We start from the raw sequence: 19,639 nt of genomic DNA, 5'->3' as shown, positions 1-19,639 counted from the left end.
TAAATTTTTTTAATCAATGTACTTTTTTAAAATTTAAATATTATTATTGAATTTTCCCGTATCTGTGTCGTAAATTTAATTCCGTATTTTGTGTGATTGTTAATTATTTATTTTTTATAATTTTGTTTATTGTGGCTAGCCTATTGCTTTTCCAGTTGTTTGTCCTGATGATGTGGCGGGAGGAGTTTTTAGTGCTGATGATGTGACAGAAAGAGTTTGTCGCTAGCCTATGGCTGGCCTATTACCATTGGAGATGCTCTAACCCTCCTATTGAATCACCTCGTCCTTTTTAATGTCATTTTATTTATTTGAAAGAGATTTTACGTCTTTCTTAAAAAAGATACTGTATATGTTATAAAAAATAGACTTGTTTTACCATTTTGAGTTGTCTACTAAAATTAGACTAATTTCTAAATATGAAAAGTTTAAAATAATTAAATACTACTAATAATAATGTGGATCTCATAATCCACTAATACTGCATTCACCATTTTTGCACTTTTCTTTCTTACATTATCAAAAAATTACTACCTCCGTCTCACAATAGGAGTCTACATTTGACTCGGCACGAGTTTGAAGAAATGTAAAGAAAAGTTAGTTGAAAAAGTTAGTGGAGTAAGAGTCCCACTTTTATTTATTAGTTTCATAATGAATGTGAGTGGAATGAGTTAGTGGAATGTGAGACATACTTACCATTTATAGTAAAAGTAAAAGTAAACTCTTATTATGGGACGGAGGTAGTATTCATTAAAACATGTGTCATTCACAACCAAAAATAGTCTCATGAGTGAACGGCACGAGATATAACAAAAAGATGCGACTATTTTTTTTGGACGGAGAGAGTATCTTTACTGAGTTATACTCCCTCTGTCCCACAAAAATATGGACAATTGATATGGCAATTAAGATAAAATTAGTTAAAGTGGTGTTAGTGGACAGTGAGACCCACATTATTAGTCGTGTTTATGGTGGTATAAGTTGTAAATAAGTTGATGTATATGAGTAATAAATTGGGATAACTTTCCAAAAATAGAATGCATATATTTTTATGGGACGAACGAAAATAAAAATTGCATATATATTTTTTTTAGGAAGGAGGGAGTATATTATTTGATGTAGTAGCTAAGGATTTTTCAAAATCCAACATTTCATAGAGGTTGAAAAACTCACTAAAGGAATTATGAAGTGGAGTTCAGTTAGTAGAATAATTTCTTCCTCAATTTTAACTACCGGAGATTCGAGACAACGAAGTGGAGTTCAATTAGTACAATTTCTTGACTTCTTCCTCAAGTCTAACTATTAGATTGGAGATTTGAGTGAATAAATAGAGTTAATAATCCTCATCCACGAAAAAAAATGTTAACCATACCACACATATCCATTGATACAGAATCAAATACTACCTACTATTGCAAAGACTCTGAATTCATATGTTCAAAGATTATAAAACCTGCTACACACCCAATCAAATTGATGTAATCTTAGTGCTACAAAAACACTACAAGTTCTCATCTCACACTACATTCTGCAGTTATTTAAAAGTTTAATAGATACAAAGGTACATAATTATTTTCACATGGTACCAACCATTGGATCGTCAGCGTGCAATGATGGAAGAAGCCATTTGAAGAAGCCAACTCTGGCTTTTCCACTCACTCTCTGAGCCGAGTACTCGACCAAAATGCTCCATAGCTCGCCTACGCTCCATTCATGGGCAAGAATCCATTGGACTACGTGCTCAAGCTTCTGCAACGGCTCTAAACTGAATGTGTAGTACAAGATGAACGGTCTAAGAGCTTGAGACACTGCCAGCCATTGGATGACAGCTTTTATTTCGGGGTCTCCTCCAAAAGCACCACAACCCCAATTGCCTGTTGCGACGCCAATTTTTTCTTCTTGATTTGGGCATTGATCTGACTGTCTATTGATGTTCTGTGTTTCCAGATGATGCTGCCTGCTTTGATCATCTTCTTGAGAAGAAGCTGATAGATCTTCTCTAGTGGAAATGCCATTTTTTGATTCATCAAATAGGTTTTGATGCAGCTGGTGTTTCTGTTGATCGAGAAAGCCACAAAATGCTTTATTTGTTTCACGTAGGAGACAGTCAAGTTTGTACTGCCTTTTTCCAGGACTGCAGAGAGCATCAATTGCAATTATCCTCGTCTTGCGCCTTCCCATGGTATCAACGCTGCTATTATCTTCGTGGTGACCACAAAAACGGAACGATTTAGCATAGCCGCTGTAATTTGAGAATCTTTGTGCACCAACGATCTCAATAGCTTCATTATCTGCCATTGAAGGTAAGAAAAGCATGCTGACGATCAATTCTGGATTGATCATGAAGCGGATCTCTTCTTGTACACAGCCGCGACTTAGAGCACCACCTCCAATATATTTATTTGCAAAATCTACCTCAAGAGCTTCAACTGATTGATCTTCAATTAAACCAGAACTGAGTACCTACAGTTGATATGAATAAAAAATATCACTGGAAATAGCAGAAATTGAGGTATCAGCTATTCCCATATAAAGAGCATTGCAAGCAAATTGTAATGTTCTGGGAGGACTGGATTTAGTTTTATGTGAAGAAAATCTGGTGAACCTTTATATAAAATTGGCTATTTATGTCATAAGAAAGAGAGACACTGCATTTCTGTTTCATGATATACTATACTGAGTGCAAATTATCTGATATCAATAAACTAGTATGACTGATAAGGATAAAAGTTTGTCTGTCTTAACCTTGGTTTTATACCAGGTAGTTGCTGATCATTACCTTGAATTGACAGAGAGAAACAGTTGACTTGCTCCAGAAATCAGGCTCTGGGTAAGCAATGTGAGATTGGCTTTTCCTCAGAGGGAGAACTTTTCGCTCAAAAGATACATTACCAGAAGGCATATCCAAGCATATCTTCTCAAAATAGTGAACAAGACACTTTATTTTATTATCCTGGTTCAAATCATAGCACTCATATAGACACCTAAAGAAACGAAAAAAGATACTGATCAACATTCCTGCCTCGAGAAAAACCTAATATAAAGGCATTACTGAAAGGAAAATAATGGAAACTTCAGAATGGAGAAACACAACATGCTAAGAGTTGCGTTCTAACTATCATAACAATAAGTAAAATTATATACTAGCCTCAGAACAGAAAACTCACTGATGTAAAAATAGGTACGCCAATAAATATATTCAAACACTGGGGGAAACTAGGACACGACCAAGCACAAGATCCATCAATGAGGAAAGGGCATCTAGATAAATGATGAATTTCAAAGGCTTCAGCAATTAAGACCATATATTATACAGTACATGCATATCCACCACTCAAAGTTATTTTTTATTTGGATATCTATAGATCTGTCGATATTCATGCTGTACAACTCAAGATCTTTATGTTTACTGGTCTTCTTTTAGCTGTGCTTTTCCACTAAAGGCTCTATAGAGCTGAGGTGAGGCAGGCCATAGGTTTTCTTCTTTCTTTGCCACATGTGCAATCATGTAAATACAAACCATAAAAATACCATACAAGACTATATATATAAAGGACAGGCGAAACCATACACAAATAAAGAATCAAAGTTGATGGGTGGAAGACGTTCGGCGCCTCTATTAGTGGTTGGAAACAAGCAAAAAAGAGCACAGACCAGAAGAGCAGCAATCAATTCCTGAAAGTAAACATAAACTCAGAGATCACAGATTAATACAGCCATACTGCCAAAGTAAAAAGAGGTTAAGCTCATTTCACCACTTTAGAAGATAGATTCCTAGTGCAAGAAAGAAAACATGGTTATATACACTGTGACTTTAACACTCCTTCCCTTTGTGGGGGATATGTTGTCTATCTGATTCAATAGATTATAGTCAATTACTTGACTATAACAGCCATTCATATAACAACTATATCTATACTCGTAACAGCATATATAAGTATGGGTCAGCAAAAATCATTCAGTTCAGTGCAGCATCGATAATTAGGTCTACAACAGGAACAGTTCAAGTTCAAACTAGTAGGAACAATTTTTGTGTCAACCAGTTAATGATATATACTTAGTCAGGAAATTGGCAAAATATTTGGATTACAAAAGAAATGAAAATTTTCTTAATGTGAAACTGAAAAGGTAATTAGATGTTTTCCAGCATTTGTACTCTCTCTCTCTCTCTCTCTCTCTCTCTCTCTCTCTCTCTCTCTCACACACACACACACACACACAGAGCCAGTCACCTGACTAAGCAGTACAATGCCTGGTTGTTGTGATCCCAACAATCTAAGACCTGTTTCCACTCCACAGAAGCCAGCTGCATTGTGATAGTGGGTCTCCAACAACTCTGGCAACCTCAATAGCAAATCAGCAAGTCGTGGAACCACTTCCTTAAACCACTTCCCAGCCTCATCCTCACTCATCAACTATGGAAACAAAAAAGATTTTTGTTTAGAAAAAAAGTAACAATTCTGGAGATGTTTTTAAGCCAATATATAGTAACAGATGCATGAATGGACAAAAATGCTTTGCCACTCTCAGTTAAAGAGAGTATCAGCTTAATTACACAATATCCACATCATATAACAAGTACATAGAAGTACAAATTTCTATTGAATCCCGGATACCTAAAAATAAAGAAACCTGAATGAAGCTATACATCAACAAAAAATGTAGATGTATTACCTCTGAGTATGTCACATAAACATTCAATCACCATTTTCTCCAAATTAACAACTAATAACATAATCATAGTAGTATAAAATTTGCAAGGTCACAGAATGAAAACAAAATGCGCCTACAACACACATCCATCCTTCCAAACTCACATCACTTAGTTCATCTGAACCAAAATACAATTAAAAACAATATAAACTTAAAAGAAAAAAAATATGAGGCAGTAAAATTCTCTGACTTACATCGTCGAAGAAGACAGAAAAGCCGAGAGAGGCGGACGGGGAGAGAGTATACTGCCCGAGTGAACTGCGGAGGTCAGAAACAGCAATGGAAAAGAGATGGCCGGAGTTGACATTACTATGACTCGGTCCCTTGGATAGGGATTTGAGAGCTTCCACCACCGTTGGCGGCCAGAAGGCAGCGGATGATCGAAGGATTAAAGGCAAAAACGGCAAAAGTGACAGGAAATCATCACGATTCTCCATGGATTGCACTGCAGGTAACTTAAGCCTAGTTAAGTTGTATAAAAATTCGACAATGCTTGTGGTTAAGTACTTAATTAGCGATGAGTACATTTTCTATCAATAGCATTTTCATCGTCAATTTTGACATTTTAATTATTTGCCTATTACGAATTAGTCAATAATACTACTCTACACGGCACGCCAAAGCTCAAATTCTGGGAACAAGCACTTCAAATTCGTAAAGGAAAACTATATCGTCTCGTGCTTAGCTTCGATTACTCTGATTGTATGAGCGATACAAATTAACAAAACAAAAAACAGTAAATTGATCGACTTACATCGTCGAAGACGTTGTACGGCGGAGACTCGGTCTCTAGTAAAGCGGGTTGAGGGCTTCCGCCACCGCCAGCGGCCAAAGACGGCGAATTATTAGAGTTTAACGGCGAAACTGATGGTATTTGAACGGAAAGCAATTGTATTGTAGTAGGAGTACTACTATTTTACAAGGATCGCAATGCAAAACTAACTGATGATCTTCAATTAGTTATAGAAAATTAAATCGCGAAGATTAATAGTGGGAGACAACAGTATGTAGATATTTCCTTTCAGTCCCTAAACTTTGAAAATTTATGCATTTCACTCTACGAAAATAGTTACTGAGTTATTATCCCAACATTTGCTACCAAATGCAAAGTATCGAAACTAGGCATTTGTGTTCAACAAGGCAACAAATATTATTTGAACACCAAAATGACAATGTGGCACGTATATCTCACATGCATAATTATTTCGTGTCGACAGTATACAAATTGAGGTCATTTGCGTTTAATTATTGGTATAATTTGCTCATGTGCATCGCAAATATGTAGTCATGATGATATGCTTTTAATCTCATACTTTTATTTTAATATATAATGACATACATACATGTTGGATTATGCAATCTTTCTTTAATCACACATTTTTGTGATTGGTTGAATTGATTTGATCTCAAAGTATACTTTTTGATTTGTTATTTGAAATTTTCTTCATTGGTTCAATTATTGTTAATGGAAAGAGGCCCACGTTGTCATCAAATATGATCTTTCTATCATTCTCAAATCGAGGTTTGCACACAACTTACATGAACATCATTTTTGTGATGAATCTTTTAAACTTGCAAATCATGTATGGCTCTTGCTCATGTGGCTGCAGGTAATATCTGAATACTTTATAATGTAGAATCATCTAACATCAAGCTTTGCCTGAGTGAAGTTGACTTAAACATCATCTAAGCCTAACAAGTTTATTCAACTTAGTAAGTGTGGGTTCAATGTTGATATGTTTTTCCTTGATCCATTCCCCTGGTAAATTATACTAACATCAAGCTTCAATGTCATTTTCCTTATACAAGACCTTCAATAACAGATTGAGTTTTTACATTTTCAAAATCAAGCTCCATTTTATCTTTTTGCTTATATGCTTCAATCTTTACTTTCATCGTTAGAGGTCCATCCCTCAACATTTTCTTCCTTGCTGTCTTCCACAATCTAGAAGTGGCCCCCCTATTGATGCTATAAGTCTCTGCAACCTCCTTTTGAACTCTATATGTCACCACACCATTGTGGTAGTGTTGAAGAAGAAATTGAACCACATTGTTTCTTCATTTTACTTCTAAGATTAAATGTTTCTCTATGACTCTAGTCACTCATTGTCCAAAAGTGGAAATTTGCCTATGGTCTCTTTTGATTCCTCTTTAGTTTTCTAGAGTTGGTTGTCTTTTAATTATAAATAGTGTCATATGATTATAAATATCACATACACAAATTATAAAAAAAAATTATACTAGTAATATTTAACTTTGCCAAAAGAGAAAATAGAACAAGTAATTTGGGACAACTCAAAATAGAATACATTGCACGTAACTTGAGACGGTTATAATAATAATTTAAATATTAATATTAATTTTTAATAGGTTATCCGAACTTAACCCGGCCTAACCCAAACCCAGCACGAAATTATTGAATTTCTAACATATCAACCCAATAGGACACATAGCCAAAAATGTTCAACTCAAACTTATTGACTTTGTATGTGTTTGTGCTAAATTTTCGTATCGTGTTAAAAATTATCAGCCAAGACTCCACACGAAGAGAATGTTAGAATGCTCAAACTATTGGGTGCGGAAGACAAAATTAATCATTTCTCAAATATTTAAAATATTCACCTTTTGAGGGACTGAATTGTGAATGAAAAAGAGTCTTTTGACATTCCGTAATTTATGTGGAGTATTTCTACAAATAAATCCAAACGCAGCCTACAACTTTTTAAAATTTAGTATTTGCCACCAGTTTTGCAACTGGCGCGGCGCTCCACTTCTGGTAATTGACGGCATCGCTGCCTCTCTCGGCTCGCCGCCCCTCCAAATTTTCAAATTTTGCTCGATTTTAATCCTTATAATTTAGTGCGAATATATTCCCAGCCTTTTACTCGGTTGATTTTAACTGGCAATATTCTCTGCGTTGTTTGAATTGGGTTTTGCAGATAATTGCGAAAGGTCGTTGCCTTCGGTGAAGATAAAATATGGAAACAAACAGGAAAGATGATCTGAATTCGCCGCTTTTACAGCATCGAGACGATGTCGTCGTTGCTATCAGCGAGAAGACAAGGACGCTAGTCTTCAAAGTTGTAGGCATAACATGTGCGTCTTGTGTGGCTTCGATTGAGTCCGCACTTGGAGGAATTGAAGGCGTGCAGAGCGTGATGGTGTCCGTGCTTCAAGGCCGGGCTGTCGTGAAGTATGTGCCGGAAATTATCTCTGTAAGTCAAATCTAATCCTTTTTTGGGAGCTATGTAGGTTTCTTTTTTTTACGTGTAGGTAGGAATGAGCTAGGACTCTTAAGCTGCAAAATTCACGCCTGTTGCTGTAGTTGTTTATGTAAGTTATAGATTTTTCATGCAAATTTGGAGGAGAAAGTGATAGGTTATAGACATCTTTTGGTGAAAATGAAAACTTGTTGGCAGTGATTGTATTTTGCTCAGTAAAAATAATGAGGACAAGCTGCTTTGTTTTGAAGGAGCTAAGAAGAGAGGTGAAACATTATTGCTACAAGCATGCTCTGTAACAAGATTGTCATGTCGGCTATTGTAGTTGCCTTATAAATACCAGGAAACGAAGTTACAAGTTACAACTGAACTTTGTTTTTCATCTTGAAGCAGCATCTTCTATATGTCCACTTTGTCATATTAGTTAGTTGGAATTTTTGTATAGTTTGACTTCTTTGTGAGATTCGCACAAAGTTTCTCAATTTTGGTACTAATTTCATTAGTTTCCAAACCCTCCATTTCAGGCAAAAAGGATAAAAGAAGCAGTGGAAGACACAGGTTTTGAAGTTGCTGATTTTCCTGAGCAAGATAATGCAATGTGCAGGGTTAAGATTAAGGGAATGGCATGCACGAGCTGCTCGGAGTCTGTAGAGCGCGCTCTACGGATGGTTGATGGAATTAAAAAAGCAGTTGTTGGCTTAGCTCTTGGTGAAGCTAAAATCCATTTTGACCCAAATATTACAGACACTAATCATATCATTCAAGCAATCGAAGAAGATGCTGGCTTTGGGGCTGAGCTCATTAGCTCCGGCAATGATTTGAGTAAATTATACTTAAAATTGGGAGGAAGTACCTCTTCAGACGATTTTACCACCATTCAGAGGTCGCTTGAGTCCCTGGAAGGTGTAAATCATATTGAAGTGGACCCGGGACAGCAGATTGTGATCATTAGTTATGAGCCAAATGTTGTTGGTCCAAGATCTCTGATACAGTGCATTCAGGAAGCAGGTGATGGATCCAATACATATCAAGCAACTTTGTACACTCCACCAAGAGAGGGAGAAATGGAAAGGCAGCAAGAAATATTGATGTACCGGAATCAATTCTTATGGAGTTGCCTATTTTCAGTCCCTATATTTGTGTCCTCTATGGTACTCCCTATGCTTCCTCCTTCTGGAGATTGGCTTGAGTACAAGGTTTTTAATATGCTTAACATAGGCATGCTGTTAAGATGGATCCTTTGTACACCTGTGCAGTTTGTCATTGGCAAAAGGTATTCGTGTCCGCCTTCTTGTCGCTTAAACAATTTTCTCAAATTCTCGACTTATCTGGTTGGCACACATTATCTGAGTAATAGACTGTGTGTTTTTATCACCTTATCAGGTTTTATGCTGGATCATATAATGCTCTCAAACGAAAATCTGCAAATATGGATGTTCTTGTTGCATTGGGTACCAACGCTGCATACTTTTACTCTATATATGTAATGATAAAAGCATTGTCTTCAGACTCATTTGAGGGCCAGGATTTCTTTGAGACTAGTTCCATGTTGATATCTTTCATTCTCTTGGGGAAATACCTTGAGGTTTTGGCAAAGGGGAAGACGTCAGATGCTTTAGCAAAGTTGACAGAGCTAGCCCCTGAAACGGCTTGCCTTTTAACCCTTGATTCTGCAGGAAATCTCATTTCGGAAACTGAAATTGATACAAAACTTATAGAAAAGAATGACATACTAAAGATTGTTCCTGGTGCAAAAATTCCCGTAGATGGACTTGTCATTGATGGTCAATGTCATGTGAATGAAAGCATGATCACAGGCGAGGCTCTCCCAGTTTCTAAAGGACCTGGTGATAAGGTAATATAAATCATGTTCTCAAAATATCTTGACACTGTCTTACAACATGAACCATTCCATCTACAGGTAATTGGAGGAACAGTTAATGAAAATGGGTATATACGTGTTAAGGCCACTCATGTTGGTTCAGAAACAACACTTTCACAAATCGTAGAGCTGGTTGAAGCTGCTCAACTGGCAAAGGCACCTGTTCAGAAATTGGCTGATCAGATAGCTAAGGTTTTTGTTCCCATTGTAAGTGCTACACTTTATTCCTACAATTTTTTTTTTCTTTCAAATGTTCTAAAATATAGAGTTCATCATTAAGGACAGAACGTGTTTAGTCTTTATGCATGCTCAATATCTGTCTTAGGAAATTTCATGAATAATCTTAAACATTTCCTAGATGGCTAGCTCTAGACATTTCTTAAAACATATCATGATTTAATTTTAACCAAATGAGAATGGGAGGCTTTATGTGATTAAAAAAACTACGTACACAAATATTCCTTTTGTATATTGTGAGTTAATTATGAAATGACATTGTCTCTTTTGATTAGGTTGTCTTAGCTGCTTTTTTAACATGGCTGGGATGGTTTATTCCTGGAGAAACTGGGTTATACCCTAGAAGCTGGATACCCACTTCTATGGATGCCTTTGAGTTTGCATTGGAGTTTGCTATTTCAGTGTTGGTGATAGCCTGCCCTTGTGCCCTGGGATTAGCAACTCCTACTGCAGTGATGGTTGCCACTGGCAAAGGTGCTTCTCTTGGTGTCCTAATTAAAGGGGGCAATGCCCTTCAAAATGCACACAAGGCAGGTTCTCTTCTATATTTTTTATGTGCTGAAGCTTGTATACCTTGAGACTTGAATTGAATAGAGACATATATGCATTCTCATACTATAATTCCATTGAGGCTATATCATGGAATTAAGCCTGCGGTGCCTTCAATTCTAAATCCAATGTTTGGTGCCGCAAAATATTTGGATTTGAAATTGATTATAACTCCAATTCCTCCCAATTCCACTATTTGAACTCCATATCAAACGTTGATAATTGGACACCTTCACACCCTACACACCCTACACACACTGCACACATTACATACACACTATGCACACACACTGCACACTGTGTGAATTAGGGGTGAGTATTCAGTTTCTTGGCCAAACTGAACTGACCGAAAAACCAAAATTTTGTGAATATGAAAACCGAATCCAAAAAACTGAAATCCGAGTTAAAAATTGTGTGTTGCGTGTGTGAACAAATTCTTCAAATTCAGTTTCATATCAATTATTTCCTTTTACCACACAAAGGATGAGAGTCTCAATCATAGGCCACTGGTCCACAGCCCATTTCCTCTGTACAACACTATTTAGGCTTCAGTTTGCTATCAGTAATAAATAGATGGTACTTGTGCCACTTTCATCATCGAGGATAATGTTCCCCCTTTTAGCAACACTGCTATATTGTTTCTCAATTCTCAAGCATACTCTTATATTGCAGATCAAGACTATTGTCTTCGACAAAACTGGGACGCTGACAGTTGGAAAACCAGCCGTAGTTAGTTTCCAGCTCTTCTCTGTAATTTCTGAGGAAGAATTTTGTGGCATGACTATTGCTGCAGAGGTCAGTTCTTACTTGTACTAGTACTTTTCTTTACCTCGATTTTTATTTGTTATATTAGAAGCAGACCTAATTCTAAAATTAACCCAAAGATGCTTTGAAAAGAGTTGAGCTCCAGAGAGAATGATTTATGGTGAATGATTATTGACCAATAACTTTAAAACATCTCATCAAAACATCACTTTAATGACTCAGTTGATATTAACATATGTGATTCCGATTTCAGATAAACAGTGAGCATCCAATAGCAAAAGCTGTGGTGGAACATACTAGGTTGTTACGTCAGAAGCATGGATTCGAGAATGATCAATTAACTGAGGTGAAGGATTTCAAGGTGCACCCAGGAGCTGGCGTGAGTGGGAAAATTGGAGAAAAAGCAATCCTAGTAGGAAACAGGAGGCTTATGCAAATGTTTAACGTACCAATTGGTGTCGAAGTGGATACTTATGTTTCAGAAAATGAGCATCTTGCTCGGACTTGCGTTCTCGTTGCTGTTGAAGAAACAATTGCTGGAGGTTTTGCTGTAACTGACCCCGTTAAGCCTGAAGCTTCTCTCGTGATATCTTATCTGCGGTCCATGCATATATCGAGTGTAATGGTTACAGGTGATAACTGGGCTACAGCTACTGCAATAGGCAGTCAGGTAGGCATCGACAAGGTGTTTGCAGAGACAGATCCTCTTGGAAAAGCAGACAAGATAAAGGAGTTGCAGGTAGTTACTAGCTTTAAACTTTTATCTTATTAAATGGTTGTTGAACGTACTAAAACTGGTATAATAGCTGCAAGGCGCAAGTGTGGCAATGGTGGGAGACGGGATCAACGACTCACCAGCATTGGTAGCAGCTGATGTTGGTATGGCAATTGGGGCGGGGACTGATGTGGCCATAGAAGCGGCTGACATCGTTCTGATGAAGAGCAATTTGGAGGACGTGGTAACTGCTATAGATCTGTCAAGGAAGACGATGTCGAGAATCCGTCTAAACTACATGTGGGCGCTGGGATACAACATTCTTGGTGTGCCGGTTGCAGCAGGGGTTATGTACCCTCTAATTGGCATACGTCTCCCTCCATGGCTTGCTAGTGCATGCATGGCGGCTTCTTCCGTGAGCGTTGTTTGTTCGTCGCTCTTGCTGCAGTACTACAATAAACCTCTACATGCTAAAGTTGGTTGAGAGAATTTATATATCTCGGGGTATTGAGGAAAGAAACACTGAGAAACTCTCAACGTTCCTGCTTCAAAATGTAACTGGATTTGATATATTGGTAAATGTAGCTTTGAAATTGCTAGATGTATTGCTGGAAATTTGGGTATCCATTTCGGAAGGGAAGTCGAGAACGAGCTTGATGGTGTTTAAATAAAAATTCAAGCATTTGATAAGTAATTCTGTTAAATTTGAGTTCAAACTTAGTCACATCCTTACCTAATCAAGGTAGATTAAATTGCTAAACAATTCGTTAACAAAACTAAGCTCGAACTTCAATACAAAACCAACTTTTAAGTTGGTGGAAATACTAGAATTTCTCGTGATTTTAAAGTCCATTTGCCTATATATATATTATCAACCTAAAGCAATAGCACTGAAATTCCAGCTAGAGCAGTAGCAAGGCATATTAATTGCAGAATTCCTAAGATATACACAAACTTCACAAAGATACAAGCCTTAACCAAAACAAGCAATAGAACAGCAGATTCATCAGACATGATATATCATGCCTACTTCGATCAAGCTGATGTGAGGAATGTGCAGCGCCACTGAAGGACCCCTGCAGTTCTTACGCAGAAACGAATACCCAAAATCCACGACTAGTTTCTTCAAAAACGAAGACGACCGCCTCGCCTTCACGTATGAGTGCCCCATTATGTATGCAACACCAGCCTCTTTTGCCTCGATCAAGTCTTTAAGCTCCTCCCTGACTGCCGGATCCATAGCCGGGCTCTCAGGCACCTGAAATCGCACGCGCCGCCTCCTGATCTGCGGATTCTCCTCGTCATAACCTGACCTTAAGCTCTGCAGGGTTAAAGATTTGCTGCTCTGCATGGTACTTATAGTATCAAAGTCATCTTCATTGGACACAAGGAGATTGGAGGAAGAACATGCTTGGGAACTTATGACGGCCATCCTCCCGTCGTACGACACGGAGTCAGGTGTCGCGAACTGAGGCTCTACAGCTTCCATTTGGATAAACTCTGCTATGCTCTGAATCAGGAGGTTTTCAAAGTTGCCATCATCTCCCTGCAAGTCCTTGTATCCATACCTGACGATGCAACGGTACATCCGGTATGGTCTGGGGCAGATGCGTCCAATAAGAAAGCGCTCCTCGGGTGCCACGTACGGCACTGGAACAGATTTGACACAGACAAATACCAGAACATTGTGAAAAGCAGGGAGATTTGTTACAAAGTGTGAGAAGATTGCAGGCACTCCTGTCGCCAGCTCTGAGTACACAAGGCCTATTCCGGGCACACGCACAATACCAAGGCTGGGGCCGAGACCGAGAATCCATTTCAAGGGAACCTTGTTGTGTAAATCAAAGTTGTACTTTTTGCGAGTTCCGTAGTGCCAGACGAACATGATGAACATAAAGAAGAGAGCGAGAATAAGGGAAACCCACCCGCCCTGAGGAACTTTTGTCAATGCTGCACCCAGGTATGCACCTTCAATGATCCAAAAGGAAATGAGAAACAAAGCAGCAACCATTATACTCCTTTGCCACACGAAGATCATGACAAGTGCCATCAGAAAAGTCGTAATAAACATCACTGACATCACAGCTAGGCCTGGCACACAGAAATTGAAGTATATAAGCAACAGCATTGATAAGAATAATCTTATCTAGTGAGTTACAGCAAACACTTGGTGCTGAAATTAGCAACATTTCATCTATTTCCAGAAAAGCTTTCAGCAATATCTTGTATTCATTTTGTGTCAGTGTTCATGAAAGAGTTTATTATATAGAGCTGCAGACAAACATATGTTACAATATTCGTTCTATGACAACATGACAAAAAACATAAGTTTAACATTGATTATCATACCATACGCATTCCCGATAGTGTCTGTGTCTTTGAAGCCAATGGCCACAGCAAGAGTAAGAATCATGAGGATCCAGTTGATTTCTGGTATATAAATCTGCCCCTCAATTTGTTTTGAGGTGTGAACAACCTTCACACGCGGGAAGCAACTGAGTGCATTGCATTGCTTAATAATAGAGAATGTTGCTGAAATAATAGCCTGACTAGCAACAATAGCAGCAAGGGTGGCGATAATAAGTACGGGCCAGAAAAAACCATCTGCAGAAAAAAACAACACTTCAAAAACAATAGCAGCCAAAAAATCAAATAAATTATAATATTGTTTTGCACAAGCATACCAGGAACTGAATCGTAGAAGCTATTTTGAATGGAATCCATGTTCTTTGATAGAAAAGCAGCTTGGCCCATATATTGGACTACCAAGCAAGGGTACACTAGTAAAATAAATGCCATCTGCAGATACATATATATCCAAATTAAAGGAAATACACCAACAGTTAGCATAATAAGGTTACAAAGATATGTGACTGATAAAACTAAACAGAACAGCATAAGACGCCCTCAACTCAAAAACATTTGACATTATTGATTGCTGGAAGGGTATGCCTACCAAGTTTCTTTCATTATCAAACGAATTATGAATTCCTTTACATCTTTTCTGACGAGTAAGTATTTGAGGATTAGAAATACCATGCCATAAGACATTGTCAAACTATAGGTGTAGTATTTGTACTAGCCTACACTGGCATATCGGCCTCGTCATTTGACAATATCCATTTCAAAGTGTCTTTCGAATTCTTAGAAATGGATAAGAAATCAGTCCATTTTCAACTAAGAAAAAGTGGATTTAGTGATTTACCCTTATTGAGGTTGCAGAGAAATGACCAAGATCTGCAAACATAGCTTCAGTACCTGTTACACAAACGACACCAATTACAAATGAATTTACCATCCTTACTAAAAACACAAGCCATCAAAAAGAGACCACTTCATATAGGAACGACACCAAAATTCAAGAAGGAACAACAGTTAGAATCTATTACCTGTTATAGACAAGAGAACCCCTCCAAGTGAAAACCATCCATCTGTACCGGTTTGAGCAAAGTATTTGAAGATATAATGTGGAGAAAGAGCAATCACGATTTTTGGGTTCCACCATATGATATTATACAGACCAATGGCGAAAATTGATATTAACCAGATGACAACTACCGGGGCAAACAAGATGCCAACCTTATGCGTGCCACTGTGCTGCAAAGCAAATAGTCCAACCAATATGACGCAACAGATTAACCGCACACCACCTACGGATGACAGATTTTACCATGATCACGACCAGAATATAACCAACGAAATAGAATTATATAATATATACTCCCTCAGTCCCAATCAAGATGGACACATTCTTGAGTGGCACGGAGTTTTAGGTGGAATAGTTGTTTGTGATAAAGTAGAGTGGAAAAGGTGATAGAATATTTTAATGAGAGAGGGATTTAATTCCAAATATAGAAAGTGGACATTTTGAATGGGACAAACTAAAAAGGAAAGGTGGACATCTTGAATGGGACGGAGGGAGTACATATATATCAGAAAGATTCCAGGCCAACAAATTTACATATCTAGACATACCTGAGGGCAGCTTTGTGTGAGCAGCTTGAAGCCCTGATACTGCTGACATTACTACAAACAGAAACAAGATAATGATAATTATTAATACAAATACAAAGCATAATATGACATATCTAGAGAACCTGCAGTTGGAATGTCATTCAACCAATGTTGTCAAATAGCGGCTATAGCGGGGATATTGCGCTATAGCATATCAGTTTTTAATGAAAACGCTATCGCCACACCGATACGTAGCATTTTTCTGTGGCGGCCGCCATACCCGTGGCGGTCGTGGCGCCATAGCGCTACCATATCCCGCAATAGCGGTATTTTAGCCCAATTTTGACTTTTTGGTGCTAATTTTGACTTTTATTGGGCTTTTTATTTTTTAATTTAATTTTGCGTAGGCCCAATCAGCCCACCCCAATAATTCTAAACCCTAATTCCACAACCCCAATCTGCCGCTTTTCATCTCTACTCCTGCAGTCCTTCCACAATCTGCCACCCACCGTCGAGCCGCCACCACTGTCGCGCCGCCGCCTGTTGCCGCCTAGCCAGCCCCCTCCAGCCCCACTCAGTGACTCAACCACCGCCCAGCCATACAGCCCCTCCTATTCACAATCTGCACCCTACAGCCCCTCCTATTCACAATCTGCACCCTAGAAAAGGGAAAGGGAAAAGGCTTGCGCTTGTAGATGAAGAATCGGAAGAGGAAGAATTTGAGGATAGTGTAAGTGGAGATCAAGAGGATGAAGCAATGGAGGATGAAGATGAAATGGATGCCGATGATAGTGATGATGATGAGCTAGAAGACTATGTTGAGCTTGATGATTGATGTCTATTGAGCTTATCATGGTTTTATGTTTTGTTGAACAGTTGAACTAAAGACTTTAATTGCTAGACTTTTATATAATTGTTTTCTATTTTATGCTTTATTACATGTTTTTAGAGTTTTTAATGTTATATTTTTATTATTTTCTAATTTTTTGAATTATATATGAATATATAAATATTATTTTATATATTTAATTAATGACCGCTATATCCCGCCATACCGATACGCTATATCCCTGTGGCATTTTTCGGGCGAACCGCCATGAACCGCTATACTGCTTTGACAACATTGCATTCAACCTTAAAATAAAAGGTAGTAGTGTTATGCATGATGGACATACATGGCCAAACATTATATCAGAATAACCACTGACTGTGAACCTTGGTGAGTTTGATGTTCATCTACAATGGAGAACGACCATTTACAACTGCATAGATACTTTAGTAACTAGTAGTACCCATCCAAGATAAAATTTTCATATTGCTCTCACAAAATGGACAGAGTTATTGCTCAAGTGAAAGTTGCCCCCCTTATTCATTATTCACAATCAAAGTAACTAAATATATGATTCCAAACGAAAAAGGAAAAGGCAGTTCAACAGACACGGTTTCACCACCATTTGTGTAGTCATTGCTAAATACTGATAGAATTAATGTCAACAATATATATTTGACTCACAATACCTGACATTGCAGGAGTAACTACACCATCACCTATTAACATGCCAGCACCCAATAAGACTACAAGCAACAAAACGGTTCGCAAATTTTTGCGCTTCTCTATAGATCTCTTCAGTGCTAAAGATGGAGTACACTGTCCCGATGAACCATATTTGTATGCTGAAAGCTCCTCATCAGCTGCTTGTTGATTAGGAAGAAGACTGAACTTTCCGTGTCGACAAAGCAGGGAGTACAGAGCAAATGTCCCACCTGAGGTGATTGAACAGGTTCTCAAGACTGATAACAAAAAATTCGACAAAATTCCTAATATTGCCAATTTAGCAGACCTTCACCGTTATCGTCAGCGCTGAGAATAATAATGATATATTTGAGCAATGGGATCAGAGTTAAGGTCCAAAAGATTAAAGAAAATGCCCCAAATATTGTATCAGTATCCTGATGATGATGTGACATCCCAGAAAATATACTTCTGTATACATATAGTGGTGAAGTGCTCAGATCTCCATATACCACCCCAAAGCTCTGATATGCTAGTGCTATAGGGACCGGAATACACTGCAAAAAAGAAAACAGAGGCATTGAAAATATGGTTGGTCAACACATTCATGAGGATTTATGCTTTTTATTTTAATTATTACTTGTACCTTAAAAGCAGAAAAAAATTACTTGCTCTGATCCGCTCTAGGAGTATATTAGAAGCACTATTAAATGTAAGACTATGAATCTTTAAAAACTGATCAAGTGGAAACTACTGAATCATTAATGCTCGACTCAGCTGAGATCAGTTATGTTATATGAAAAAAAGGAATTGTCGTTGGATAATAATCTTAATCAATAACTTGTCAAAGAAATTACAAGTACAATGAATAGCAAGAGGACAAGTAAGTTAGCTTTTACTTGTACAAAATCACTGCTTTTGTTTATAATAGAGTACTAGTAGATGAGAGTTTACGAGCTGATGGCAGTGACTTTCACGAAAAGTGTAAAAAACAATAAAATTTGGTTTATTTTTTCTTCCTTTTGAAACAACGATATTAAGAAGTATAGATGCAATCATCACTAACCGAGTTCCCTTTTAACACCTAAATTGACATGTAATTATGATGTAAATAGTAATATGTACCTTCCATGGTAACTCTCTCGTGTTCCTACCCATCCAGGAAGTTTGATCTCCCCTGTCTTGTCCACGAAGATGGCTCGGTTCCTGAGCCTCACCCGCTGCCATTTGTGGTGGCAAATCATTGCTGTCTTCCTCAGGTTCAATATCTATTCGGCTCATTTACTCGCCTATCAGGATCATTAGAGCACCAAGAGCAAAGCTTAGGTATCTAAATCCTCAAAGGAATAAAATATGCATCATATAACCAAAATAACGCTTAATGTCCACAGAAAAAGCTCAATTAGAAGCTATACCTAAGGCTGCTATTAACATTCAGTTCAACTCAGTACCTTGTATAAATCAAAATATTCGAAATCCCCAATATCAACTTAACAACGATAAAATCCCCAAATATTAACCCAAAACGGAAATGGATGCACATTGACGAGCCTGAAAAACAATTTCCCCCTAGAAAAATTGATTCGAACCTGATTCCGTGCGGATAAACTTCACCCAGTGGATCAGTAAAGCATATACAAACACGTATAGTCGTAAACACACGCGTGCAATCCGTGTAATCAAACAAATAGAGTATGATAGCAATAACAAGAAATTGAAAACTCACGAGAAAGAGAGGGCCCAGATGCGAAAAACGCGAACTTTTTTAATTTCACTTGCGGTAGTGAGATCTACAGAAAAAAGAGAGGAGAGGACACTCCAATAGCCCGCCCCTTTTTTGTCCACAACCCCAATTTTTAGTTTCCGTCACTATAGTGGACACTTCCAATAGCCCCAAATTTTATAATCATTTTTCATTTTAAAATGTTTTTAGTTTCAATCAAGTATAATTAAAATCATCGCAATGTAAATAGTTAGAAAACGAGCTAATTGAGACCGAATATTCATTGTATTGGAAACGGTAAAATTATACAACGAATATTTAAAATAAAATACAAATAAAAAGTCTGTCACCGTCTACTCTGTGTCGGAGT

The 19,639-nt window shown here is 37.7% G+C and overlaps 3 protein-coding genes across 8 annotated transcripts; 1 reads left to right on the top strand and 2 right to left on the bottom strand.

Annotated features, from left to right (window-relative positions):
* Positions 1–1,385: 1,385 nt before the first annotated feature.
* LOC121811146 (poly(ADP-ribose) glycohydrolase 1-like) lies at positions 1,386–5,673 on the bottom strand. Of its 3 annotated transcripts, none has more exons than XM_042211943.1 (6): positions 5,465–5,673; positions 4,905–5,172; positions 4,230–4,412; positions 3,569–3,672; positions 2,777–2,981; positions 1,386–2,460 (listed from the first exon to the last, which is right to left on the bottom strand). In XM_042211943.1, coding segments are annotated over exons 1-6 (1,650 nt in total). In that variant the 5' UTR covers positions 5,467–5,673; the 3' UTR covers positions 1,386–1,572. The 3 variants fall into 3 exon arrangements, with proteins under 3 accessions (XP_042067877.1, XP_042067879.1, XP_042067878.1); XM_042211945.1 differs by having other exon boundaries at positions 4,905–5,165; positions 5,465–5,672; XM_042211944.1 differs by having other exon boundaries at positions 4,905–5,155; positions 5,465–5,672.
* Positions 5,674–7,447: 1,774 nt separating this feature from the next.
* Positions 7,448–12,769, top strand: LOC121742559 (copper-transporting ATPase HMA4-like). The gene is made up of 9 exons (XM_042135726.1): positions 7,448–7,486; positions 7,650–7,925; positions 8,456–9,204; positions 9,315–9,786; positions 9,853–10,020; positions 10,326–10,580; positions 11,272–11,394; positions 11,618–12,103; positions 12,171–12,769. The coding sequence occupies exons 2-9, from the start codon at positions 7,689–7,691 to the stop codon at positions 12,561–12,563; spliced, it is 2,883 nt and encodes a 960-aa protein (XP_041991660.1). The 5' UTR covers positions 7,448–7,486; positions 7,650–7,688; the 3' UTR covers positions 12,564–12,769.
* Positions 12,770–12,867: 98 nt separating this feature from the next.
* LOC121742560 (potassium transporter 4-like) lies at positions 12,868–19,361 on the bottom strand. 4 transcript variants are annotated; one of them, XM_042135730.1, is made up of 10 exons: positions 19,273–19,361; positions 18,672–18,835; positions 17,875–18,103; positions 17,552–17,797; positions 16,055–16,105; positions 15,469–15,729; positions 15,285–15,337; positions 14,764–14,878; positions 14,429–14,683; positions 12,868–14,170 (listed from the first exon to the last, which is right to left on the bottom strand). In XM_042135730.1, the coding sequence occupies exons 2-10, from the start codon at positions 18,825–18,827 to the stop codon at positions 13,086–13,088; spliced, it is 2,451 nt and encodes an 816-aa protein (XP_041991664.1). In that variant the 5' UTR covers positions 18,828–18,835; positions 19,273–19,361; the 3' UTR covers positions 12,868–13,085. The 4 variants fall into 4 exon arrangements, with proteins under 4 accessions (XP_041991664.1, XP_041991662.1, XP_041991663.1 ...); XM_042135728.1 differs by having other exon boundaries at positions 19,136–19,273; XM_042135729.1 differs by lacking the exon at positions 19,273–19,361 and adding an exon at positions 18,998–19,136.
* Between the last annotated feature and the right edge of the window lie 278 nt (positions 19,362–19,639).

This window comes from Salvia splendens, chromosome 7, assembly GCF_004379255.2.
Source record: "Salvia splendens isolate huo1 chromosome 7, SspV2, whole genome shotgun sequence".
Taxonomy (NCBI): domain Eukaryota; kingdom Viridiplantae; phylum Streptophyta; class Magnoliopsida; order Lamiales; family Lamiaceae; genus Salvia; species Salvia splendens.
This window is presented reverse-complemented; position numbering and strand designations above follow the sequence as displayed.

Excerpts from the sequence above, each read along its gene's own strand:
- LOC121811146 (XM_042211943.1), bottom strand. Across the intron at positions 4,413-4,904 it reads TTTCTGTCTTCTTCGACGAT|TTGATGAGTGAGGATGAGGC; the intron begins GTAAGTCAGAGA and ends TTGTTTCCATAG. Across the intron at positions 2,461-2,776 it reads TTTCTCTCTGTCAATTCAAG|GTACTCAGTTCTGGTTTAAT; the intron begins GTAATGATCAGC and ends TATCAACTGTAG.
- LOC121742559 (XM_042135726.1), top strand. The coding sequence starts at position 7,689 with ATGGAAACAAACAGGAAAGATGATCTGAATTCGCCGCTTTTACAGCAT. Across the intron at positions 9,787-9,852 it reads CTAAAGGACCTGGTGATAAG|GTAATTGGAGGAACAGTTAA; the intron begins GTAATATAAATC and ends TTCCATCTACAG. Across the intron at positions 10,581-11,271 it reads CCCTTCAAAATGCACACAAG|ATCAAGACTATTGTCTTCGA; the intron begins GCAGGTTCTCTT and ends CTTATATTGCAG.
- LOC121742560 (XM_042135730.1), bottom strand. The coding sequence starts at position 18,827 with ATGAGCCGAATAGATATTGAACCTGAGGAAGACAGCAATGATTTGCCA. Across the intron at positions 16,106-17,551 it reads AGTTACTCCTGCAATGTCAG|TAATGTCAGCAGTATCAGGG; the intron begins GTATTGTGAGTC and ends TTCTGTTTGTAG. Across the intron at positions 15,730-16,054 it reads TCACACAAAGCTGCCCTCAG|GTGGTGTGCGGTTAATCTGT; the intron begins GTATGTCTAGAT and ends TGTCATCCGTAG.